The sequence below is a fragment of the Scyliorhinus canicula genome, chromosome 18 (genome assembly GCF_902713615.1).
Source record: "Scyliorhinus canicula chromosome 18, sScyCan1.1, whole genome shotgun sequence".
Lineage (NCBI taxonomy): Eukaryota > Metazoa > Chordata > Chondrichthyes > Carcharhiniformes > Scyliorhinidae > Scyliorhinus > Scyliorhinus canicula.
The window spans coordinates 13,183,287-13,210,326 of record NC_052163.1 but is presented as its reverse complement, the minus strand read 5'-3'; the positions used below and the strand labels follow the sequence as shown (position 1 = coordinate 13,210,326).

Here is a 27,040-nt window from a genome sequence, read left to right as displayed (position 1 = left end):
CTGAAACCACGAATCTTAAATCATGTTGTAATCCGTCCTGACCTTCTGCGCACGGTGTGGCTGTAGAATTATTTTTGTTGATAAAATATACCCATGGAAATGTTTTGCAGCTGCTCAGCACAGTTTGGATTCCATGCTAGAATGAAGCTTTACCCCTTCACCAATATAAGATAAATCTCCTTTACAAAATAGTTATATTGTTGCAAAAGATTATTCCTTCAACAACACCTATACATTGAGGGCATTATTACAAATATGTAGCACAAGAAATGTTTTACTGTTGATAAGAAAGGCGAACAGTCCCTTGGTAATGGAGAATATTGCTGAGAAGAGAGGCATGTTGCTGAAACTTTTCGTCTCACATTCATTAGGACAAATGCAAGAATACCAAACTTCAAACGATCACAACAATTTATACAACAGAGGAAAAGGGGTACTGAGTGGTTGGCAAGTTGACTGTAAGTGACTAAGGTATTGCCTTGGAGAAAACAGTGGGGGATTATAGCCTCCACACGCTTCTGGGTATTCAAAAAAGGCTCAGGACTTGAGCATATTCCTTTTGTTTCCATGTAACAGGTCCCTGTTTCGGAATGTAAATCGCTTCGAGCAAGTGTAAATTAGTCACATTGCGAGCTTGACCAATTTGATTGTCAGTGTGACCATTAGCACGCTCAGCATTGTTCAGCAAGCGCTGTCCAATCGTGGAATCGCATCTAATAGGAGATGTTTTGCTTTGGGCTGGTTGAGTTTGGTTTGTATTTTGCTTATTACGAACAGGCGGAAGAACATGTTGTTTGGTTCGATCAGCCAATTATCGGGACATATCTCCACACGTACAGATCTCCAGTCTTCCCTGATAACTCAGATCTCTGACTCGAGGTACTTCTCTGAACTGCCTCCAGTGCTTCAATATGTGTCTCTGTCTGGCTGGCCAATCAGGAAACAGTACTGAATGCGGGATCTGACCATGTCGTTCAGCATTATTTTGACTTGTTGATTCCTCCTGTGCAGTTGATTGAAAATAATGATCATCGAGTCAAAGACGCTTAGATCTCTGTCAGCTTCACCCTTAACCATTTGAACACCATTAATGTAGTACCTGTACAGCCAGATGTTTCTTCCTGTATGTATTTTGCTGTTATCAGGAGGTATCTCTATTTGCATCATATCCTTTGCCTTATCATGAACAGAATGTTAATCTCCCTTGGCAAATACCTGATTTCCAAGTATATTGTAATAAAGAGTATTCATTGAGTCATATAATTTACAGTGCAGAAGGAGGCCATTCAGCCCAGCGAGTCTGCACCAGCCCTTGGAAAGAGCACCTACTTTAAGTTTATTCTGGGTATTGAGCAGTTGCTTTGAAGACAACAACAAGTAGCTTGCCTGGTGCTAACTGCAAATGTAGGCTTATGTTAGAGAACCACATCACCGATGCTTTTTTTACAACCAGCTAAACCTTCATCCTTTATAGAAACCATGTTGCGGGCACTTAAACGCCTTTCAAAATGTTAGGAGCTGAAATATCCTCAGGGGGCTCCCGTTTCTTCCTGGGTCTGACCTTTACAGTTCGCCTTGTGCTGTTAGTGGGTGGATGAACTACCTTTAAATCAGAAAGTTCCACCGCTGCCACAATCAATATAATGATTTGCGACATTCAGAAATGCATGAGAGCAGGCGATGACACATTGAGGCACTGGGTTTCCAGGCACGGTGTTGCTAACCCTTCTGCGTGCATTTTAAATATTATCTTCCTGTGGTCGGGGAGTATGTCATTTATTACATTATATGATTATTGTGGATTAAGTTACTTTCTGGCACATGTGCGCACAAGCTCAGCATATTAAACCTTCAGTGAAATGCAGCTTCGAAAGGTCTCCACCCTGATTGTGATCGAGTGAGATTTGTGAAAGATGGAGACAGGATTGGAAAATGTTACAGTTGTTCACAAAGGAACTAAGATCATACCTTGTTTTGAAGTATTTGCTTATTTGATATGGAAGTGGTGTTTTGCAGAATTGGCCATTATTTAGTATTCTGAGGTACGGCATGCAGTCTGCATTCGGATTCAATTAGAGGCGTTTTTCAATGTTTCAATCGTCGCTCTTAATTATTTATAGAATCTCACAGCTGGGGAGGGGCGGCATTTAGTCCATCATTCGTGTGCTGGCTCTTTGAAAGAGCGTTCCAGCTTCGTCCCACACCCCAGTGTTCATTCCATAACCATGCTTATAATAATCTTTATTATTGTCGCAAGGAGGTCACATTAACACTGCAATGAAGTTACTGTGAAAATCCCCTAGTCCCCACATTCCGGCTCCTGTTCAGGTACACAGAGGGAGAATTCAGAATGTCCAATTCACCTAACAGCACGTCTTTCGGGACTTGTGGGAGGAAACCGGAGCACCCGGAGGAAACCCACGCAGACACGGGGAGAAAGTGTAGACTCCGCACAGACAGTGACCCAAGCCGGGAATCGAACCTGGGACCCTGGCGCTGTGAAGCGACAGTGCTAACCACTGTGCTACCGTGCTGCGTTTAAATTTAAATTGATCAGATTGCAGCCACAATATCAGGGTGTGATTTATCCACTAATTCGAAGGGTAAGTGTTGAGAGGGCAGGTTCAGTGGCACTCACAAAGAGGTTCAGAGACTTGTAGGGTTGAACAGTAGTGTTTATTGGTAGCACCTAACTACATACATATGTAGGCGGCTCAGTGGCGCAGTGGTTAGCACTGCTGCCTCACAGCGTTGAGGACCTGGAGTTCGATCCTGGCCCCGGGTCACTGTCCATGTGGAGTTTGCACATTCTCCCTGTGTCTGCGTGGGTCTCACCCCCACAACCCAAAGATCTGCAGGGTAGGTGAATTGGCCATGCTGAATTGCCCCTTAATTGGAAAAAAGAATTGGGTACTCTAGATTTATTAAAATATATATATATATATATATATGCACGTGTATCGAGGGGTGAAGGAGATGAAGGAATTGTTTTGGAGGGGCGGTTCACAAGCTTGAAGGAGTTGAGGAGGGTTTTCAGTATATGCAGGTGCAGGACTTTACTAGAAAAGTTTTGCTGATTTTTCCAACAGCGTATGCCTCCTCATTGTTGGAGGAGGTAGTGTCAGTAATGGGGTTGGCGGGTCAGGTCGTCTTGGCGATTTATGGAAGGGTTTTGGAGGAGGATAAGGGGTCTATGGAGGGTGTTGAGGAAAGGGGAGGAGGAGTTGAGGATGGTGGGAGGAGGGACTGTGGTGTGAGATGCTGCGGAGTGTGAATGCCTCAACCTCCTGCACGAGGCTGGGGTTGATGCAGCTGAAGGTGGTGCACAGGGCGCATCTGTCAAAGTCAAGGATGAGCCGGCTGTTTGAGGGGGGAGAAGTTACTTGCGAACGGTGTGAGGAGGTGGGGGGGGGGTGTCTGGCTAATCATGTGCACATGTTCTGGACCTGCCCAAAGTTGGATAACTTTTGGGGGTCGTCTTTCTGCATCATGTCGGCGATCCTGCATGTGGATTGGGAGCCGGGTCCCCCTGAAGACCATATTCGGGGAATCGGAGCTGCCGGAGTGGCTGCCGGAGTTGCAGACGGGATCAGGGGCAGGTGTTTAGCCTTTGCCTCGTTGATCGCTCGTAGCCGGGTTCTGTCGGGGTGGAGATCAGCTTCTCCACCCTGCGCCTTGGCGTGGCTGGGGGGTCTAATGGAGTTCTTCCATCTTGAGAAGGTGAAATGTGCCCTGAGGGGGGCAGATGAGGGGTTCCACGGGTGTTTTGGAGAGCTAGTTACCATCAACTGCAAGGATTATTGTATTTGGTGGCAAAATGTTTTTGTTTTGTTTGTAAAATGTTAAAATGCTGAAAATTTAACTAAAAATACTTTAAAAAAAATCTCTATGCATATGTACAAAGTATAACAAACAGGCACCTCCATCATGCTGACCCACTCCAGTCTCTTCATACAACTTTGTTTATTTACATCATACTGTGGGCTGTACTATTCTCCAGTCCCACATTAACCTTTACCGTGCCAAACACCCTTATACTGCACCCACCCTCCTCTCCACATGTCTCTACCCAGTGCACTTACAGCACAATCTTTCTTTACGTGCTGCCCCATCTCTAGTGGATACAAAGCTCACCTCTCCAACCTTTCCTGGTAAAATAACCTGCTCATTCTTGTGTCTTCATGTGTCGGTGCAGACTCGATGGGCCGAAGGGTCCCTTCTGCACTGTATTTTCTGTGATTCTGCGATAAATCCAGTCAGTCTGGAGGCTTGGCAATTCTGCCAGATCGCGTTCTGGACACACTTGGCAGAGTGGTCGGCTCAGTTGCTTGGGGGCAAGCTGTGTTGGTTTGGAATTGAACTCATAGCATTCTGTGCTTCCCGCACTTGGTTGTCTCGATCTGATTCACTTTTATGTGCTCCTTGGAGTTGAACTGGCCCGCGAGTCCCAGGTGGGATTGCCAATGGCCTGTTGAATCGGGGGCAAGTGCCAAAATGGGATTCTCGACTGGTGTCAAATCCGTTGAGAGTCATCTATCCTGTAGCGCTTGACCCAATCAGGTTCTCAGCCAGGGCAGGTGAGAAGCTGATTACAGCTGATCTGCATGTATTTATATATAATTACCGGGTTTGAATCATAGAATTTACAGTGTAGAAGCAGGCTATTCGGCCCATCGAGTCTTCACCGGCTCTTGGCAAGAGCACCCTACCCAAGCCCACACCTCACCTTCACCCTATCCTCATAACCCAGTAACCCCACCCAACACTAAGGGCGATTTTGGACACTAAGCGCAATTTAGCATGGCCAAATGTAGCGGAAACCCACGCAGACACGGGGAGAACGTGCAGACTTCGCACAGACAGTAATCCAGTGGGGAATCGAACCTGGAACCCTGGAGCTGTGAAACAATTGTGCTAACAACTGTGCTAACGTGCTGCCCGGATGCTCCGGTCTCCTGGTTTGCTTCTGCTTCCTCCCCCTAGCTGGAAATCCCACAGGCACCAATCTCTCCTGATCCTGCAAGCGAACATTGTGCCCTGGATTCCGAGGAATGGGCGCGAGTTCACTCTCTACACTTACCTGCAGGGTGCCAAGGAGGGTCCTTCAGGGGATATGGGAGTCGGGGGGCGCGGGGGGGGGGGGGGGGTCGGGCTGGGCTGGACGGGCTCCGTTTGGGGCTCTTGCCCGGGATAGAGTCGTGGGGCAGGTCTTCCCCTGTAGCTTTGAACATCACTAAACAACTATCTTTCAGCAAGTCAAGTTGTAGTTAAAAGTCTTCCCTCTGATGTGTTGGAACCCTTTGATGTCTCTCCAGGCATGTACCTATCAATGATCTGTCAGACAAAGGTGAAAGTCTTCTCTTTGAAGTACTTCTTTCACAGTCAATTTAATTCCCCTTTAATGTTCCAAATCCCTGGGTTTGAGGAGCCTAAAAGCTTTGAACAACATTGCTTACATTCAATTTCACAGTACATTACCTTTTACAAATCAGTTGATTGACAAAGAAGGGTTTAGCTTTGATAAAGAGTTCTCCAGGGTCCATTAACTCTGAAGTGCTTCCTCTTTTGATTAGATGTTATTTCCAGCTGTGTTTTTTTAAAGAGGCTGTTTCTTTGTTCTAAAGAGAGTCCTAGAAAGACAAGGTGCAGGGGCAGACCTCAGACAGAGCACCTGGACTTTCTAGTGTGCTCAGTTTGAATATTGTCTTCCTTGATCTAAAGTGTTTTTTCCCAATTGTTACTTTATGAACTAGACAGTTCAGGTTGGCCTATAGCATGACTGAACCTCACCATGTAAAATAGGCTGGTGTTAATGGTGAATTTCAGACTGCCTGACTAGTTGGATGGCCTTTTCTAGAGTCAGGCCTTATTTTGCCTGTAGTATGTCTGAAAGGGCATCATCAGCCACTTTGACTAATATATGGGGCGCGATTCAACAAAGAAAATTCTATGTCCAGTTTCAGGCTTGTTTAGCGGGGTGGTTCTCAGTGCCTGCTCAGCCAAGAAAGATCCCACTCTTCAACAGGTTCACTTGCCTACATTTGCCTATATTTTCGCCTCGGCAAGGAAAGTCCCGTCGGGGCCGCACTTTAATCATTTCCCGCTCACCAGTGCAAGAAGACTGCACATGGAAGGGGCGCCATTTTTAAAGGCAGCCTTGATCCTTTGACCCCCCTCAATGCCTCCACTGCAGCCTCCATACCCTCTCACTTCACCCAAATTACCACTTCTGGGGTCTTCGAGCACCCCCCTCACCCACCTCTTATGGTCAGGACCCCCCCCCCCCCCCCCCCCCCCCCTGGGCACGACCTCTTGCACAGGCAATCTGGCACCTTAGCATTGCCGGCCTGGCTTCATTGCAGTGCCGCAGCCAGCCTGGTCATGCCCAGGTGCCAGGCTGACAATATCAAGGTGTCAGGAGGAGTGTTAGGGTGCCACCTTGCCCTGTCTCCAACTACCTGGGTGTATCCAATGGTCTGGAAGACCACCCCCCCCCCCCCCCCAAGGTGTGATTACCACTGGTCCACGTTTATGTGCACCGATTCAAAATGGCGTCCTGGCCCGGTCTCCCAGACGAGGCCGTTAGTTCCCGGGCACCGGGAGAATCCGGCTCATTTAAACATGCTGATCTGGATCACGGCCAGTGAGGACGGGATCCAGACCGCGAGGTTAGGTTGGATCTCATGAGATGTCTCAAGAGTCGCAAATCTCGCGAGAGGCCTCTCACGAGATTCAACCATCTCATCACGACACCAAGTCAGGCGGGACGAGGCCGTTAATTCGAGCCCTTGGTCCGATGAGCTCTGAAATAAGGTCGCCATCGCCCCAGCCTTCAGATTTATTTTTTTCCTTAACAGAGCTTGGCCGCCATGTGCAATGGTGCTGACTCCAAACCCAGACCAGCGGTAGGAACGAACCGACCAAGGGCCCAAAGCCCTCCAAAGACCAGGTCGGCCCCAGAATGAAAGCCTTGCCCACCCTCGCTAGGTCCTTTGACTCTGCCTTCGATGGTGGTTCCTGCTCTGGTGGAGTCCCCCAGCCGCATGGTGGATATTACTTCTGCCCTTGACTGCAATGGGACCTCCCTTCAGGCGATCCCTAGCTGTCTCCTTGGGTCAGGCACACCCCAGCCAGCTGAGGATGTCGTCCTTTTAGATTTTCAGAGTCTGGGTCCTTCACCAGCTTCTTCAGTTCGGAGTTTGTTCGTTAGCTGTCACCATGTGATGCTCAGTAGGTCTCACAAAGAGGTCCAGAGGTTTGCAAGGTTGAATAGGAGTATTTATTGGTAACCCATAATTATATTCATATGTACAAAGTATAGTGAAGACCAGGAGCTAGTGTCATGTTGACCTTCTCGAACCTCTCCATGCAATTCTGTCTCCCATCTATTGTCACATGCCTCTCTCTACACCATACTGTGGGCTGTACTGTTCCCCAGCCTCGCATTAACCCTTTCTTTGCTGATCACCCTCATACTTCAGTACATGGCCCAGAGAGACCCTGCCTCGTATGAAATGGGCAGGTGGAAGCTCAATGAAATAAAACCAAAAAGAATTGCACAGAAGGCCAAAATGTTCTCATCAATGTCTTGAAACGGAAACAGAAGAAAATGTTACGGTTGGGGCCAAGTTCCTTTCGAGACACAGGAAAGTTCGAGATCCTCACTTCCCACACCGTCACTCTCTTCAAAAAAAAGCTGTGAACAGGGGCTGGTACCACAGTTTACCAAATTACTTCAGGCAGCAGGAAAGATTCCATTGCGATTCCGTACGCTTATCAAAACTGATAAGCAAACATTAGCAAGTCACGCTCGTTCACTGAATGGCCGCCTCGCCGGAATTAAGCCTCCCTCCAAATTAGATTCCCCGCCGGTGAGAAAATAGAATGTTCACATTCACAACTGCACATAAATGGCAAGCGCCTGGTGTGGTAGACTTCCTCCATGGTGGACAGTGAGTTGCTGCTACATTGTCCTCCTGTAGAGCGTCTGTAAACTGGCCCACGCTCGGGACTAGCTGGTGGCAGTGTGGAGGGCGTGGAGGATGGCCAAGGAAGCGAAGAAGGGTTAGCGAGGAAGACCTTTGACCTTTGACCCTGTGAGGTAATGATAGGTCAATGGCCTCCTGCCAGTCCTGCCCTGAGAATTGCTGAGTTCCACATTTAATGATCTGAGCAGTACATGTTTGTCCGTGGTCAGCCATCCCGGCCGGAATCACTCCCAGGTCTGCACCCACCACCAAACCTAGACGCCACTACGGGAAACAAGAGCCAGTGAAAACAAGCTCCAGTGCACACTGGGTTGAAGGTTAATTTGGCAGATAATGAAGCTTCGCTTCAAATTTCCAAAGTCCTCTGACTAAATTCGGCCCAAAGGTGCTTCCACTTTCATTGTAGAATGATCCATTATTAACATCTATAATTGTCCTGTTCGCAATCGCCAAACACTCTGACCTGATTGGCTCACCCACCAGATGCAAACTTTATACAGGCGAGTGTTATTGAACAGAATGAAATGTTGAGTGGGCAGATTTCCGAACCAGTATCTACATGGGGTGGCTCATTATTGGTGCAAAACTGCAACTCTTTGAAAGACACTCAATTTCGCAACATTCAAGTTCCGAAATGACTCTTCACTTTCAAAAAAAAAGTTGTTAAGGCACATTCAGTGAACCTCTGGAAAGTGGACACTTGTTAAGATGCCCAAAGATGGTAAAATATACAAGCAGCACACTACACTCAGAAAGGGCTCCATTGCTGGTGTTGAATGGTGACATGGCTCAAATCCCAGGGATAGAGCGGCTTTCCAGCAGCTTTGGACAGTGGGGAGAAGAACTCACCATTAGTTGGAGCTTTTTAAAAAAAAACAGTGCTTACCATAACCATCGAGGTGGCCCACCAAAGAGGAATAGCTGATGCCAGTTCCTAAGTCGTCCTTAATTTAACACACGTTTCACCCCATTTTGATATATGATAGGGAGACGCCTATCATTTATAGGCCTCACTACAGCGAGTGTACTCAACGTTTCAATGCCTCCTTTACGCAATCCGTTAAATACGTTTTATCTTCACCCCATCTGCACTCCACCCCAAAAGCCCCCCCACCCCCACCGCCGCCCTCCAAGCCCAACACACACACATCCAGCAGAGCACACAGAGTTCAATTGATTTTGATCTTTGCCATTATGCACGCTCCGAGCTCTCCTACCTTTCGGCTGAAATTTTTGACTGGAGAAATCGGTTCCTGTGGGAATGAAGATGAAGAGATGAAATTTTGAGGCAGACAATGCATTGATTTTTGAAGATATTGCGAGCCTTAACCGCTAACCTTCCGAACGATTGCAACTGCACACGTGTGCGCGGCTGAAGCCTGGGAGATGGCCTTGTCTACGTGTGGGGGACCAATTGGAAAGACTCAAGGCGGCTGGTGACATTTTGTGAGACCACCCCATTCGATGCTGTGCCACTGTATCTGTAATGAGCAGCATATTCTGGAACAATACATGTGGTGTATTCTGATCAGGGTGACTTACCAAAAAATGGCTCCCAGTTTTACAATCATTGCATGTCCATGGCCAGCCTAAGAAGCGGTAAGAGTTTTAGAATCCAGCATTGACATTTCATTAGGATTGACACTTGTTTGGTCTCCTTCAAGCCGGCCCTCTCTTATCGGGCCTGATACTCGGCCCTCAGTTGGCGTGTTGTGTCCTCTTCTGGGGATCACACTTTACAAAGGATCTCAAGGCTCTGGAAAAGGTGCTGAGGAGGTTTATTGGAATGGTGCCAGGGTGGGGAGAGAGGGGGGTAGGGAGGGGGGGGAGGGTGGGGCTGGGTAGGGTCCTCTTTCAGCGGGTCGGTGTAGACTCGATGGGCCGAATGGCCACCTTCTGCACTGGAGGGATTCCATGGTTCGATGGATTGTTCTGTTCAGGGGAGGAGGTTAAAGCGAGAATAAATAGAGTTGTTCAAAATGATCGGGGGTTTTTAGAGAGCAGACAGAGAAACTCTTTCCATTAGCGAGAGTTACCAGTGGACACAGGCTTAGGAAATTGGAGGGGAGATGATTTGTTCCGCAATGAGCTATGATCTGGGATAATAATTATCTGGAAGGTGGTGGAAGCAAGTTCAAAGTAGCTTCCAGGAGGGTGGTGGTACATTGCTAATAAGGAAGCAAGGGATCTGGATCATTCGGAGAGCCGGATTGGCTTGTGTGGTTTCTGCCGTGCACGGTTATCCGTTGCAAAGAAGCTATTGTGATTGTGTTAAGCTGCATACAGCCAGTCTGTGAACCATGGCTTATGACACGTTTGGTTAGTGAGAAATGAGAATGACCCTCATTATCTCTCAGACAACAAGCACGGCAGTGACTTCATGACTTCATATTACTGCTGGTAATATAGGGGCTGGTTTAGCACAGTGGGCTAAGACAGCTGGCTTGTAATGCAGAACAAGACCAGCAGCACGGGTTCAATTCCCGTTCCAGCCTCCCTGAACAGGTGCCGAAATGTGGTGACTAGGGGCTTTCCACAATAACTTCTTTGAAGCCTACTTGTGACAATAAGTGATAATTATTATTATATTAATGAACATCAATTTTGTGTCAAATGTGGGCCTTTTGGGATCAAGTTTTCAATTTTATTTTCTAATTTTCCGGGCAGCTCGCTCAAAACTTGGACAACTTTGTCCACGACTGGGTGGGTGACGGTGCCGGATTCCATCGCTTCATTCTCACCGTCCTTCGACTTGATGAACATGAAAGGTTGCCCTCCATGGCATAGATGGAAAGAAAATGAAAATGAAGATGAAAATCACTTATTGTCACGAGTAGGCTTCAAATTAAGTTACTGTGAAAAGCCCCTAGTCGCCACATTCAGGTGCCTGTTCGGGGAGGATGTTACGGGAACATAGATGTGATTGAGAAAAAAAAAAGTTCATCCACAGCCTGGCCAGAGAAAACCAGAGATGAGCCAGTTTTCCAATATTCGATCCCAATTTCTTGTTCTTTGCAATTTTGCTGTTGTCATGATGTCGGTCAATTTCAGTTAACAGGACTAACGAGGAAACTGCCCATTACAAATACAGGAACGGCACAGGGACTGTGGCAGAATTTACCCCCAATCCTTCCTTACTTTGATATTGTTTATTCTCTTTTCAGGATAGTTGCCATGTGCAAGGGATAGATGGAAGAGAGTGACCCACTGCACCATTGAGGTAACAAGCAGCGCCACCCTGCTCTCCCCTGCCTTGCCCCTCTGAGCTCCTCTTTTAGTTTAAGTGTTCGGCAGATGTTATTACAGGGAGAAAATGGTGGCCAATAGACTTTATTTTACATGAGACTGAGGAAGTAGTGCACACCAGGACCAAAGCGGGGGACTCTCAACCAGCAAATCAGCCCTGCTGGCAGGGGGCAAGCGGCAAGTTTCACTTTGGGAAGCAAACTGCCTCAGCGGAATCGTGCAAACTAGGAGCAGGGGTATGCATTGGGGAGGGGGGCAGGGGTGTGCATTGGGGAGGGAGCAGGGGTGTGCATTGGGGAGGGGGCAGGGGTGTGCATTGGTGAGGGGGCAGGGGTGTGCATTGGGGAGGGGGCAGGGGTGTGCATTGGGGAGGGGGCAGGGGTGTGCATTGGGGAGGGGGCAGGGGTGTGGATTGGGGAGGGGGCGGGGGTGTGCATTGGGGAGGGGGCGGGGGTGTGCATTGGGGAGGGGGCAGGGAGTGTGGATTGGGGAGGGGGCAGGAGTGTGCATTGCGGAGGGGGCAGGGGTGTGCATTGGGGAGGGGGCAGGGGTGTGCATTGGGGAGGGGGCAGGGGTGTGCATTGGGGAGGGGGCAGGGGTGTGCATTGGGGAGGGGGCAGGGGTGTGCATTGGGGAGGGAGCAGGGGTGTGAATTGGGGAAGGGGGGGGTGTGCATTGGGGAGGGGGCAGGGGTGTGCATTGGGGAGGGGGCAGGGAGTGTGGATTGGGGAGGGGGCAGGGGTGTGCATTGGGGAGGGGGCAGGGGTGTGAATTGGGGAAGGGGCGGGGGTGTGCATTGGGGAGGGGGCAGGGGTGTGCATTGGGGAGGGGGCAGGGAGTGTGGATTGGGGAGGGGGCGGGGTGTGCATTGGGGAGGGGGCAGGGGTGTGAATTGGGGAAGGGGCAGGGGTGTGCATTGGGGAGGGGGCAGGGGTGTGCATTGGGGAGGGGGCAGGGAGTGTGGATTGGGGAGGGGGCAGGGGTGTGGATTGGGGAGGGGGCGGGGGTGTGCATTGGGGAGGGGGCAGGGAGTGTGTATTGGGGAGGGGGCAGGGGTGTGCATTGGGGAGGGGGCAGGGGTGTGCATTGGGGAGGGAGCAGGGGTGTGCATTGGGGAGGGGGCAGGGGTGTGCATTGGGGAGGGGGCAGGGGTGTGCATTGGGGAGGGGGCAGGGGTGTGCATTGGGGAGGGGGCAGGGGTGTGTGTAGGTGAGGAGTGCGGTGGTGTGTGTAGGGGAGGTGTGCGGTGGTGTGTGTAGGGGAGGTGTGCGGTGGTGTGTGTAGGGGAGGTGTGTGGTGGTGTGTGTAGGTGAGGAGTGCGGTGGTGTGTGTAGGGGAGGAGTGTGGTGGTGTGTGTAGGGGAGGTGTGCGGTGGTGTGTGTAGGGGAGGTGTGCGGTGGTGTGTGTAGGGGAGGTATGCGGTGGTGTGTGTAGGGGAGGAGTGCGGTGGTGTGTGTAGGGGAGGAGTGCGGTGGTGTGTGTAGGGGAGGTGTGCGGTGGTGTGTGTAGGGGAGGTGTGCGGTGGTGTGTGTAGGTGAGGAGTGCGGTGGTGTGTGTAGGGGAGGTGTGCGGTGGTGTGTGTAGGGGAGGTGTGCGGTGGTGTGTGTAGGGGAGGAGTGGGGTGGTGTGTGTAGGGGAGGTGTGCGGTGGTGTGTAGGGGAGGTGTGCGGTGGTGTGTGTAGGGGAGGTGTGCGGTGGTGTGTGTAGGGGAGGTGTGCGGTGGTGTGTGTAGGGGAGGTGTGCGGTGGTGTGTGTAGGGGAGGTGTGCGGTGGTGTGTGTAGGGGAGGTGTGCGGTGGTGTGTGTAGGGGAGGAGTGGGGTGGTGTGTGTAGGGGAGGTGTGCGGTGGTGTGTGTAGGGGAGGAGTGCGGTGGTGTGTGTAGGGGAGGTGTGCGGTGGTGTGTGTAGGGGAGGTGTGCGGTGGTGTGTGTAGGGGAGGTGTGCGGTGGTGTGTGTAGGGGAGGTGTGCGGTGGTGTGTGTAGGGGAGGAGTGGGGTGGTGTGTGTAGGGGAGGTGTGCGGTGGTGTGTGTAGGGGAGGTGTGCGGTGGTGTGTGTAGGGGAGGTATGCGGTGGTGTGTGTAGGGGAGGAGTGCGGTGGTGTGTGTAGGGGAGGAGTGCGGTGGTGTGTGTAGGGGAGGTGTGCGGTGGTGTGTGTAGGGGAGGTGTGCGGTGGTGTGTGTAGGTGAGGAGTGCGGTGGTGTGTGTAGGGGAGGTGTGCGGTGGTGTGTGTAGGGGAGGTGTGCGGTGGTGTGTGTAGGGGAGGAGTGGGGTGGTGTGTGTAGGGGAGGTGTGCGGTGGTGTGTAGGGGAGGTGTGCGGTGGTGTGTGTAGGGGAGGTGTGCGGTGGTGTGTGTAGGGGAGGTGTGCGGTGGTGTGTGTAGGGGAGGTGTGCGGTGGTGTGTGTAGGGGAGGTGTGCGGTGGTGTGTGTAGGGGAGGTGTGCGGTGGTGTGTGTAGGGGAGGAGTGGGGTGGTGTGTGTAGGGGAGGTGTGCGGTGGTGTGTGTAGGGGAGGAGTGCGGTGGTGTGTGTAGGGGAGGTGTGCGGTGGTGTGTGTAGGGGAGGTGTGCGGTGGTGTGTGTAGGGGAGGTGTGCGGTGGTGTGTGTAGGGGAGGTGTGCGGTGGTGTGTGTAGGGGAGGAGTGGGGTGGTGTGTGTAGGGGAGGTGTGCGGTGGTGTGTGTAGGGGAGGAGTGCGGTGGTGTGTGTAGGGGAGGAATGCGGTGGTGTGTGTAGGGGAGGAGTGCGGTGGTGTGTGTAGGGGAGGTGTGCGGTGGTGTGTGTAGGGGAGGTGTGCGGTGGTGTGTGTAGGGGAGGTGTGCGGTGGTGTGTGTAGGGGAGGTGTGCGGTGGTGTGTGTAGGGGAGGAGTGCGGTGGTGTGTGTAGGGGAGGAATGCGGGGGTGTGTGTAGGTGAGGTGTGCGGGGGTGTGTGTAGGGGAGGTGTGTAGGGGAGGTGTGCGGTGGTGTGTGTAGGGGAGGTGTGCAGGGGTGTGTGTAGGGGAGGAGTGCGGTGGTGTGTGTAGGGGAGGAGTGCGGTGGTGTGTGTAGGGGAGGAGTGCGGTGGTGTGTGTAGGGGAGCTGTGCGGTGGTGTGTGTAGGGGAGGAGTGCGGTGGTGTGTGTAGGGGAGGAGTGCGGTGGTGTGTGTAGGGGAGGAGTGCGGTGGTGTGTGTAGGGGAGGTGTGCGGTGGTGTGTGTAGGGGAGGAGTGCGGTGGTGTGTGTAGGGGAGGAGTGCGGTGGTGTGTGTAGGGGAGGAGTGCGGTGGTGTGTGTAGGGGAGGAGTGCGGTGGTGTGTGTAGGGGAGGAGTGCGGTGGTGTGTGTAGGGGAGGTGTGCGGTGGTGTGTGTAGGGAAGGAGTGCGGTGGTGTGTGTATGGGAGGTGTGCGGTGGTGTGTGTATGGGAGGTGTGCGGTGGTGTGTGTAGGGGAGGTGTGCGGTGGTGTGTGTAGGGGAGGAGTGCGGTGGTGTGGGTAGGGGAGGAGTGAGGTGGTGTGTGTAGGGGAGGTGTGCGGTGGTGTGTGTAGGGGAGGTGTGCGGTGGTGTGTGTAGGGGAGGTATGCGGTGGTGTGTGTAGGGGAGGAGTGCGGTGGTGTGTGTAGGGGAGGTGTGCGGTAGTGTGTGTAGGGGAGGAGTGCGGTGGTGTGTGTATGGGAGGAGTGCGGTGGTGTGTGTAGGGGAGGAGTGTGGTGGTGTGTGTAGGTGAGGTGTGCGGTAGTGTGTGTAGGGGAGGAGTGCGGTGGTGTGTGTATGGGAGGAGTGCGGTGGTGTGTGTAGGGGAGGAGTGTGGTGGTGTGTGTAGGTGAGGTGTGCGGTGGTGTGTGTAGGGGAGGTGTGTAGGGGAGGAGTGCGGTGGTGTGTGTAGGGGAGGTGTGCAGGGGTGTGTGTAGGGGAGGTGTGCAGGGGTGTGTGTATGGGAGGTGTGCGGTGGTGTGTGTAGGGGAGGTGTGCAGGGGTGTGTGTAGGGGAGGTGTGCGGTGGTGTGTGTAGGGGAGGTGTGCGGTGGTGTGTGTAGGGGAGGAGTGTGGTGGTGTGTGTAGGGGAGGTGTGCGGTGGTGTGTGTAGGGGAGGAGTGCGGTGGTGTGTGTAGGGGAGGAGTGCGGTGGTGTGTGTAGGGGAGGTGTGCGGTGGTGTGTGTAGGGGAGGAGTGTGGTGGTGTGTGTAGGGGAGGAGTGCGGTGGTGTGTGTAGGGGAGGAGTGCGGTGGTGTGTGTAGGGGAGGAGTGCGGTGGTGTGTGTAGGGGAGGAGTGCGGTGGTGTGTGTAGGGGAGGTGTGCGGTGGTGTGTGTAGGGGAGGTGTGCAGGGGTGTGTGTATGGGAGGTGTGCGGTGGTGTGTGTAGGGGAGGTGTGCGGTGGTGTGTGTAGGGGAGGAGTGCGGTGGTGTGTGTAGGGGAGGAGTGCGGTGGTGTGTGTAGGGGAGGTGTGCGGTGGTGTGTGTAGGGGAGGAGTGCGGTGGTGTGTGTAGGGGAGGAGTGCGGTGGTGTGTGTAGGGGAGGAGTGCGGTGGTGTGTGTAGGGGAGGAGTGCGGTGGTGTGTGTAGGGGAGGAGTGCGGTGGTGTGTGTAGGGGAGGAGTGCGGTGGTGTGTGTAGGGGAGGAGTGCGGTGGTGTGTGTAGGGGAGGAGTGCGGTGGTGTGTGTAGGGGAGGTGTGCGGTGGTGTGTGTAGGGGAGGTGTGCAGGGGTGTGTGTATGGGAGGTGTGCGGTGGTGTGTGTAGGGGAGGAGTGCGGTGGTGTGTGTAGGGGAGGTGTGCGGTGGTGTGTGTAGGGGAGGTGTGCGGTGGTGTGTGTAGGGGAGGAGTGCGGTGGTGTGTGTAGGGGAGGTGTGCGGTGGTGTGTGTAGGGGAGGTGTGCGGTGGTGTGTGTAGGGGAGGTGTGCGGTGGTGTGTGTAGGGGAGGTGTGCGGTGGTGTGTGTAGGGGAGGTGTGTGGGAGGGATGGCTGCCAGGTGAAAGCTCTATTTGATGACTCGCAAACTTATTTGTAGCTGAAGGATGACTACCCACAATGGGGCGCTTATCAAACTGCGAGAACATAAAGGAAAGGAGCAATGATAACAGAATGAAAGAATGCAAAAGAAAGGAACAGAACACAAAGTGTAGAGTGACAATGATCAGCTATAGTATTCTGAATGGGCGAGAAATATTTCTCACTCTCTCACCTTACAATTTCTCCGTGGAATTTCTCACAATTTCTCCGACCAATTCTTATTAATAGCTCTCCTCCTCTATTTGCACTTCTCCACACACATACACACACTATACTGCCACATCCTCACGCCTTCTTGCCTGTCCGGTAAACCTACCATGATAGTTTAAAACCAACAAATAAATATTAACCACTTGATAAATCTACTCAGAGTACTGCCAGATGCATTAAAAGGATGTGATTTCCTCCCAGCACACACTCATTCCCACTCAGCCACACATGAGAGGCATAGACAGATTCTGTTCCATATTCAAAGGTGGAACTATGACAAAGAGTCTATGAAGATGATTGATGCAGATGAGTTTGTACTGGACAGCGGGGAAGCTTAACTTTGACAGAAAAAGTTAGAAGTACACACTGGATTGGATTGGAGGGAAAGAGAGCTTAATCTTTCCGTGTCAGATCTCATGAAAGTTTAGGTGCAATTAGGTTAGCCTACCTTTCACTCAGACACTATTGGATCTGCTGGACAATTCCAATCCGCTCTGTTTTTATCTCATAGTTTCAGCTTTCTCTTTCAACACTGAAAGAGTTGATTCATGCATGTACAGGCCAGAGTCCTTGCAAAGTAAGAGCAAAGAGATGCTCCCGGGCCATTGCGAATGCTGCACACTAGGACGCAGTGAGACATCTTCAACAGCACCTCCCAAACCCGCCACTTGGGAGATTAAGGGCAGTGGGTGCATGGGAACATCATCAGCTCCAGGTTCCCCCCCAAGTCGCACGCACACCCGGGAATCATACCGGCCATTCCCTCATTGCCGCTGGGTTACAAATATGGAACTCCCTACCTACCAGCATCATGGCTGTCTCTTCAGCACACAATGGAGAAGGCTCACAACTACCTCCTTGAGAGGGCAAAAGGAGATGGACAATAGATGCCTCACCCTTATCCTGAGAATGAATGTTTGAAAAATCACATCAGCTCAGCAGAACACCTTACAAAGTGCCTGTTATGTCTGTAAAGTGCCTGTTATTTCTGTTACATCGTAAATCTGTCCTTGAACTACAGGCCAAAGGAACATTTTCAAGAAGACACTTCACACTGCCTGCCAGTCCTGCTCCTTTATGTTGTAACCTGCACAAATATTTCAAAACTGCTGTTGGAAGTGTGGTGCATCTCTTTTTCAGAAATATTTTTCCTTGTTGCTCAGGCGACCAAATCATTCTTTGGGTGTCTTTCCACTCTTGAAATGAAGAATGTGCACAAGAGGCCGCGACAATTCTCTCAGCCTCCTTCTCGTTCTCAGCCTTGGTCTGAGCCTCTGCAAACGCAGATTAACCCCCTGTGGTTGTATGACTAGGGGTATTACAGTACCTGGGAGGGTGAGCTGCCATTGGTGCAGAGGACTCGCTGCCCATTGGCCCAGGTATGTCATGTGCCTCACAGCCGATTGGCTGAGAGGAAGGTGGCTCCGCCTACGAGGCAGGGTATAAGAACCCGTGTTTTCCGGCAGCCAGCCATTCTTCTGAACGTCTGCTGCCGGTTCCACTTCCTGCGTATTAAAGCCTATCGTTCGGACTTCATCTACATTTTGTGTCCATTGATTGTGCATCACCCCCCTCAAGTGAATACGCCCAGAAGGAAAGTGGCTGCTTTCCAAAAAGTGGTTTAAACTTCGCCGCTCCACCAAAGCTATTCAAAATCCATCCGTGATCTGAGAAACTGTCAGGGACATTCAATCCTGACCATCAAAAGGGAACTGGATAAATACTTGAAGGGGAAAGAGCAGGAGAGTGAGGGTACCTGGATAGCTCTTTCACAGAGCCAGCAGGGGTGCAGTGGGCCAAATGGCCTCCTTCTACACTGTCTGACTCAGGGGATTAGTTCTCAGATTGGACTTTGCTGTGAGCTTCTTTCTCATGGGGTTATGCATGGGCAGGCACGTGTGGATATATTGATGAAGACCTGGTTTATTTTCTATCCCACACGGGCAGCCCGATGAAAGCTAATTGAGGTGACGTTGGAGAGGTGCCCGAACGAACGCAGTCCACCAAACGCACAAGGAGCAAGAATGAAAATTCAAATTGCGTGACCTTCACATCGCTTCAGCGAGCAGCCATTAAAATACTAAATAATTGGGGGGGGGTAAAATGAGTGCGGCGATGTGTAGATTTCTGAAAATTGATTATTTAGGACCACGAAAAATAATTTAAAAAAAAAAATTAAATTGCAACACTGTGTAAATTTAAGACGATAGACGGCACGGTGACGCTGCCTCACGGCGCTGAGGACCCAGGTTCGATCCCGGCCCCGGGTCACTGTCCGTGTGCAGTTTGCACATTCTTCCCGTGTCTGCGTGGGTTTCACCCCCACAAATCAAAGATGTGCAGAGTAGGTGGATTGGCCAGGCTAAATTGCCCCTTAATTGGAAAAAAAAGAATTGGGTGCACTAAATTTATTTTTAAAAAGTAAATTTAAGACAACGATTAGGAAAGGTTCTACCTTTGTGATGGTTAGAATGATGGAATTACCATTGCGACCATTGGGTTTAATGACACCTGACAATTATTTGTAAAACATCCCTTTACTCGTGCCCTTAAAAACTACTTAACCAGCTGGACAGTCTGTTCTGCTTTGTGGAGTGAGGTCTTGCTTCTGACAATCCAGTGAGCTGCACTGAAGCTGGTAGCTCTGCGTGAATACTTTGCCTTCCTTCCCTACTCCTAGTAGAGTGGAGGTTTTCAGCTTTTGAATGAATAAAGAAACAAAATAAAATTGGCCCTCTACTCCCCCGCACTTAGCTTTTTGAATCCCAACACTCCCGTTTCCCTTTTTAATAGTAAAAAGACTATATTTATCGTACCTTTCTGGGCCAGTTTAGATTCGAGCTAATGCTGACATTTCTTACAGTTGCGATAGCTTGAAATTATGGCTCTCTGACTCACAATTCTGTAAACTCGGATGCTAATATACCCCTTGGAAGGAATTTTGAAAAGTAATGTGGTGCCAACTTATGGATCAGACACTAAACAATAATCACTGGGAAAAGATTAACAAAGTTAAACCTTGGAAAACATCTAATTATGCAGCTGAGGCTCGAGCAGATTTCACAAACAATTATTTCACTGTGCCGTTGCGTGTGTGCTGATGTCATTGCAGAAATGACTGGGTTACACAGCAGTGGTCTTGGCCTTCACACAACACAAGGGTGTGTCAACCCCCCGGCTGCTCAGCTGTGGCAAAGCTGCGCGTGACTCATCCTTCTGCACAGGTTCATAGAACCATGGAGTTCCTACAGTGCAGAAGGGAGGGCCATTCGGCCCATCGAGCCTGCACGGGCTCTCTGAAAGAGCTCCCTACCTAGGCTCATTCCCACGTTTCCACCCCCCCCCCCCCCCCCCATCCCTGTAACTCCACAATCCCACCTGAGCATTCGCTTTAAACGTAGATGTTTTAAGACAGGAATGGAAAGTTGGAGGAAGGGCTGAGGCCAAATGGAATTGAAATACAAATCAGGCATATTGTGATAGAATGGCAGAACAGGCTCCAAATCCTGATACCCAATGTTTCATTTGTAAGTCAGTGATATTGTCCTGGTTCCTGTCCCGTTTGGTGCCTTTCCCTACTACATTTTTACTTTGTTTACGGGTGTGTGTTCTGTTCTTGTAGCTTCCTTCGCACTCGTTTTCTGCAAGCATTGACTTCCCAGCTGGCCGACAAACTCCTCAGACATCAACTGGCCTCTGTTGTCATGTATAAAGTGGGCATTATTCGCCTGTTGACGCTGGACACTTTCAGCTGTCGGGCAGAATGGCAGTCGCAGCTGACCCTGCCCACAGGATCAGCAACATCACTACTTGTGGGCCCGACACTAGCCCAGCCAAGAACAGATTATTCAGAACAGACTTGCAACTCATCTACTACCAGTTAGTGAAGTAACCACAAACCTGTACTCTTAAATCCTGCCTGACAGAACAGTTCAAAATGATGGACCATTATGTAGACGATGGCAATTGCTGGGCTAACAATAATAGATGCGTCTTAACTACTGCTGACTACCCTTTACAGCTTTCTCGCAGTGCACAGCCAACATCCTGGAACATCTGTTGAACACAATTTGTAAACGTTAGTTTGGCAGCCACTCGGTCTCGTGCTACTTAATGCTTCATTCAGACTGAAAGCACGAAAGACCTCAACACCTGCCAGGCAGGATGGCTCACCTGAACTGACGTCTAACCAACCTTTATGCTTACTTCCTCCCAACGAGGGAATAGATCACTGCACGCCTCAGGGATGTGTCACATTTAACTTACTGAATGTTTTATTTAGCAAGTCGCCCGTACTTACGGGTTCCTGTGAATGAACTGGACAAATAGCATCCAACAACAAAACAAAAAGGTAGCAGCGTTGATTGACAAGAAATAAATAAAAAGGGAGAAAAATGCAGCAGTGAATTAAAGCAACTTGCCAGCTATGCAATTCAAATAGTTCCCCTGAGATAGCCTTAAGTACAAAAAGATATTACTTCCCGAGACATAATGTGATCATCAAAAGACACGATAAGAAAAATGATCTGAAATTCGTCCGACGTAGGTTCATTTTCCCAATTAGCTAGATGTATTAATTGCATCTGATACATTTCATTTTTCTGAAAATGTAACACAAATCTCACAATTAACCCAATGGCAGGTGAAGTGATACAGCTTGGGTATGATCCATGTACAACCTGAGACAGTACATTGATCAAAACATTACTCTGCCAGCTACCAGCCAATTTGTGCATCCATGCAGGGCTAATGATTATCCCCCTTTGTCTGCACTTTAAAATGAAATGGTTTTGACAGGTACATTGGTTTATTTGGAGCCTTCCAGGGATCCCTCAACCAACACTACAAGGAAAGAAAGCCTGTTTATCAGGCCTTTAGCTCTTTGGCTGCCATATTTCCTACATTGCACCAATGGCTACATTTCAAGGAAAACGCTTCTTGGCCGTTAAGCACTTAATAATAATAATTTTTATTAGTGTCACACGTAGGCCTACATTAACACTGCAATGAAGTCATTGTGAAAAGCCCCCAGTCGCCACATTCCGGCGCCTGTTCGGGTACACAGAGAGAATTCAGAATGTCCAATTCACCTAACAGCACGTCTTTCGGGACTTGTGGGAGGAAACCGGAGCGCCCGGAGGAAACCCACGCAGACACGGGGAGAACGTGCAGACTCCGCGCAGACAGTGACCCAAGCCGGGAATCGAACCCGGGTCCCTGGAGCTGTGAAGCCACAGTGCTAACCACTGTGCCGCCCAAATCTTTGGGACACCAGGAAATTGCAGAAGTTGCCATATAAATGCAAGTTCTTTCTGTTTTTTTAAAAATCGGGTGGAACAAATGAGAAAAGTGCACGTAGCCGGGTTTATGAGGAGTGGTGGCATTGGAACAAAGCGATTCGGGTTCATGTCTGCCCTCTGCGTTCCTGATTTCGTCTTGGACGCAGTCCACAAGGCAGAGCCTCATCAGGCTGCATTTGTGTTTCCTTCTAGCAGAAGCTTCAGGGTCAGCTAATGAGCCAGAGATGCAAACCTTTCACCTCTCACGCAAGGTGGGAAACCCTTTAACACTTATCCAGCACTGTCGGAATTGATTCCTCCCCCTCCGCCCGGGCTTCCAGCTCGTACAGAGTCCAGTAACATTAACCTCTAAATATTTACCCATTTTCCAAAAATAATTGCGGGCAATTTTAAACGAACCTGACCTCCTGGATGGAACCCGATCAGTTCCTGGTGCCACGAGAGTTTTTAACATCCCGCCCGGATTCATTCTCTACTGAATTCAGCAGTGTTGGGGCAGCATATAAAGCCCCAATTCCACTGAATTCCCAAACCTTGCAAGTTAGGCTAAAATGATGTGCAATGATTAAAATGACCAGCTGAGACACGGTCAGGGAAGCTGAGCTAACTGCTAGGTAAACACACTGTTATAAAGCATTATTCGGGGACACAGTCAGCAAACTGACAATTGGTGGAATTCTGATATTAATTTGGGCAGTTGGGGTCGTACTCTGCTTATTAGGCGGTTTCTCGGCTTCCTGTGCTATTGGCCATCCGATCAAATCTCTGCAAGACATTTATCTCCAAGGGAAATCTTTCCACATGAACAGCAAGTACAACACACTCCATGACCGCAATGTCTTCGATTTAGATCAGGGACTCTTATTAGCCAACTGCGTTCCCCTAAAGACACCAGAGCGTTAAAACTACATCGGGACAATTCACTCCTCTGCCTGCTCCACTTCCACTTCAAGATCACCTCATGTCCTGTGGGGGTCTCTGACTTGAGCAGACTGTACACTGTGCAAGTATCCAACAAAACGTCAGTGTAGTCAGTCAAGCTCTTCATGTAATGCTGGTCCAAGTCAGTCATCAGGAAGTACGCTAGAATGAAAATAGTGAGGATGCTGGAAAAGGGATAAAAACAGAAAATACCGGAAAAACTCAGCACGTCTGGCAGCATCTATGGGGGGAGGAACAGAGTTAACGTTTTGAGCCCTGCAGAAGAGTCACAAAGACTTGAAAGGTTAATTCTGTTTCTCTCTCTCTCTCTCTCTCTCTCTCCACAGATGGTGCCAGAAAGGCTGAGCTTCTCCAGTATTTTCTATTTTTATATCAGGAAGTACATCAGATTTTCATTCATTCTGTTTCTTTGTCTCTCTCCCTTGGGCAAATGTCAACTATTTTTCGGGCACCTGCCCTTCAGGGGCTGTTAAATGACTGAAAATTCACTAAAGAGTAATGTGCAGAGCAGGCAGCTTATTGACAGTCTTTGGCACAGATTGTCAGTGTACCAATAAGAAACTGTGAATGAGTCAAGTTGGCAACTGCAAACACTTCTCAATACACTGTACACTCAACATGTTCCAATACACTGTACACTCAACATGTTCCAATACACTGTACACTCAACATGTTCCAATACACTGTACACTCAACATGTTCCAATACACTGTACACTCAACATGTTCCAATACACTGTACACTCAACATGTTCCAATACACTGTACACTCAACATGTTCCAATATACTGTACACTCAACACTTCCCGATACACTGTACACTCAACACGTCTCGATACACTGTACACTCAACACATCTCGATACATTGTACACTCAACATGTCTCGATACACTGTACATTCAACACATCTCGATGCACTGTACACTCAACATGTCTTGATACATTGTACACTCAACAGGTCTCAATACATTGTACACTCAACACGTCTCGATACACTGTACACTCAACACATCTCGATACACTGTACACTCAACACGTCTCGATACACTGTACACTCAACACGTCTCGATACACTGTACACTCAACAAGTCTTGATACACTGTACACTCAACACGTCTCGATACACTGAACACTCAACAGGTCTCGATACACTGTACACTCAACACGTCTCGATACACTGTACACTCAACATGTCTCGATACACTGTACCCACAAATAATTCTCGAGACACTGCACACTCAAACACTTCTCGATACACTATACACCCAACACGTCTCGATACACTGTACCCTCAAACACTTCTTGATACACTGAACACTCAACACGTCTCGATGCACTGTACCCGCAAACACACCTCCATACACTGCATCCACAAACACATCTTGATACACTGTACACTTAACACGTCTCGATACACTGTACCCACAAACACCTCTCGATACACTGTACGCTCAAACACTTTTCGATACACTGAACACTCAACACGTCTTGATACACTGTACACTCAACACGTCTCGATACACTGTATGCTCAAACACACCTCTATACACTGTACACTCAAACACATCGCGATACAATGTACACCCAAACACACCTCTATACATTCAACACGTCTTGATACATTGTACCAACAAACACACCTCTATGCATTGTACCCACAAACACACCTCGATACACTGTATCCACAAACGCATCTCTATACACTGTACACACAAACACATCGCGATACACTGCACCCACAAACATACCTCTACACACCGTACACTCAATACGTCTTGATACAATGTATCCACAAACACTGATTGATCCAGTGTACCAACAAATGCTGCTCGATACACCATACCTACAAACATTGCTTGATACACTGTACCCACAAACACTTCTCGGTACAATGTACCCACACACACATTTCAACACACTACCCACAAACAGATCTCGATACACTATACCCACAAACATTGCTCGATACACTGTACACTCAAACACGTGTCGATGTTTTGTACCCGCAAACACTGATTGATACACTATACCCACAAACACTGATTGATACAATGTACCCACAAACACTGCTCGATACACCATATCCACAATACTGCTTAATGTACTGTATCCACAAACACCTCTCGGTACAATGTACTGCAAACACTTCTCGGTACAGTGTACCCACAAACGCATTTTGACACACTGTACCCACAAACACTTCTTAATACTGCCATGGGAGTGTCCCTTTAAGAAATGTTTTTGTCTTATCACATGGCTTCAATGATATCATTGTGTGGGTGGAGCTGGGCTGTGGCTCTGAGTTTTACTTTCGCTTTGAGTTTGAACTGGTTTGGACAGCACAGGTTGAAATAAGTGTTTCTCTATCTGCCTTTTAAAAGCTGTTTCCAGATTACTTGATAACTTGAAAACAAATAACTGTTTTCTGGAAGAAATTCAAACCTGCTGTTTTGGAAAGGAAACAGGTGTATCCATACCTAGTCTTAAAGATAGTAAGACTGTTGTGTGCTGGGCCACACCTTTGAAAGGGGGTTTCTGGTTTATGGGATCTTGTTATTAAATTGGAACAGTTAAAGGGGGGGAATTCATTCAGGCTGATACATAGATAACTGTAGCTGTGTGGGGTATTTATGTTTGTAGTTGGTAAAAATGCTTACTGTGTGTGTTTATAAAAATGTTAACTAAATTCGTAGAATAAAGCTTGTTTTTGATTTAAAATGCTTAAGGCCTCTGTTGAGTAACACCTGAAAGACAGGCCCTTCTGCTCATTGTAACCAAAATCAATAAACAGTTGTAGGTAAGGTGAACTCCATTATAGACTTTGGAGCTTCCTAAACCCTGGCCCATAACAATACACTGTACCCACAAACACTTCCTGATACATTGTACCCACAAACATTTCTCAACACACTGTACGCACAAATATTTCTCAATACAGTGTACGCACAAACACTTCTCAATACACCGTACTCGTAGACACTTCTCAATACAGTGTACCCACAAACACTTCTCAATACACTGCATCCAGAAACACCTCTCGACACACTGTACCCACAAACATTTCTCAATACACTGCATCCAGAAACACCTCTCGATACACTGTACCCACAAACACTTCTCGATACACTGTACCCACAAACACCTCTCGATACACTGTACCCACAAACACCTCTCGATACACTGTACCCACAAACACTTCTCGATATGCTGTACCCACAAACATTTCTCAACACATTGTACCCACAAACACTTCTCGATACACTGTACCCACAAACACCTCTCGATACACGGTACCCACAAACACCTCTCGATACACTGTACCCACAAACACTTCTCGATACACTGTACACACAAACACCTTTCGATACACTGTACGCACAAATATTTCTCAACACACTGTACGCACAAACACCTCTCGATACACTGTACCCACAAACACCTCTCGATACACTGTACACACAAACACCTCTCGATACACTGTACCCACAAACACCTCTCGATACACTGTACCCACAAACACTTCTCGATACACTGTACACACAAACACCTCTCGATACACTGTACCCACAAACACTTCTCGATACACTGTACAGACAAACACCTCTCGATACACTGTACCCACAAACACTTCTCGATACACTGTACCCACAAACACTTCTCGATACACGGTACCCACAAACACCTCTCGATACACTGTACCCACAAACACTTCTCGATACACTGTACACACAAACACCTTTCGATACACTGTACGCACAAATATTTCTCAACACACTGTACGCACAAACACCTCTCGATACACTGTACCCACAAACACCTCTCGATACACTGTACACACAAACACCTCTCGATACACTGTACCCACAAACACCTCTCGATACACTGTACCCACAAACACTTCTCGATACACTGTACACACAAACACCTCTCGATACACTGTACCCACAAACACTTCTCGATACACTGTACAGACAAACACCTCTCGATACACTGTACCCACAAACACTTCTCGATACACTGTACCCACAAACACTTCTCAATACACTGTACCCACAAACACTTCTCGATACACTGTACCCACAAACACTTCTCGATACACTGTACCCACAAACACTTCTCGATACACTGTACCCACAAACACTTCTCGATACACTGTACCCACAAACACTTCTCGATACACTGTACCCACAAACACGTCTCGATATACTGTACACACAAACACTTCTCGATACACTTTACCCACAAACACTTTTCAACACATTGTATCCATAAACACTTCTCGATACACCGTACCCACAAACACTTCTCGATACACCGTACCCACAAACACCTCTCGATACACTGTACCCACAAACATCTCTCACTACACTGTACTCGT

At 49.1% G+C, this 27,040-nt stretch overlaps 1 protein-coding gene across 6 annotated transcripts in view; it reads right to left on the bottom strand.

Annotated features, from left to right (window-relative positions):
* The window catches only part of aatkb (apoptosis-associated tyrosine kinase b), a 332,408-nt gene that overhangs the window by 102,245 nt on the left and 203,123 nt on the right, over positions 1-27,040 (bottom strand). For 5 of the 6 annotated variants that reach the window (XM_038776388.1, XM_038776389.1, XM_038776391.1 and 2 more), the window contains exon 3: positions 9,206-9,241. The exons of the other annotated variant lie outside the window; for it this stretch is intronic. In XM_038776388.1, the coding sequence (XP_038632316.1) occupies positions 9,206-9,241 (36 nt within the window). The remainder of the gene's footprint in view (positions 1-9,205; positions 9,242-27,040) is intronic. 6 annotated transcript variants of the gene reach the window in all.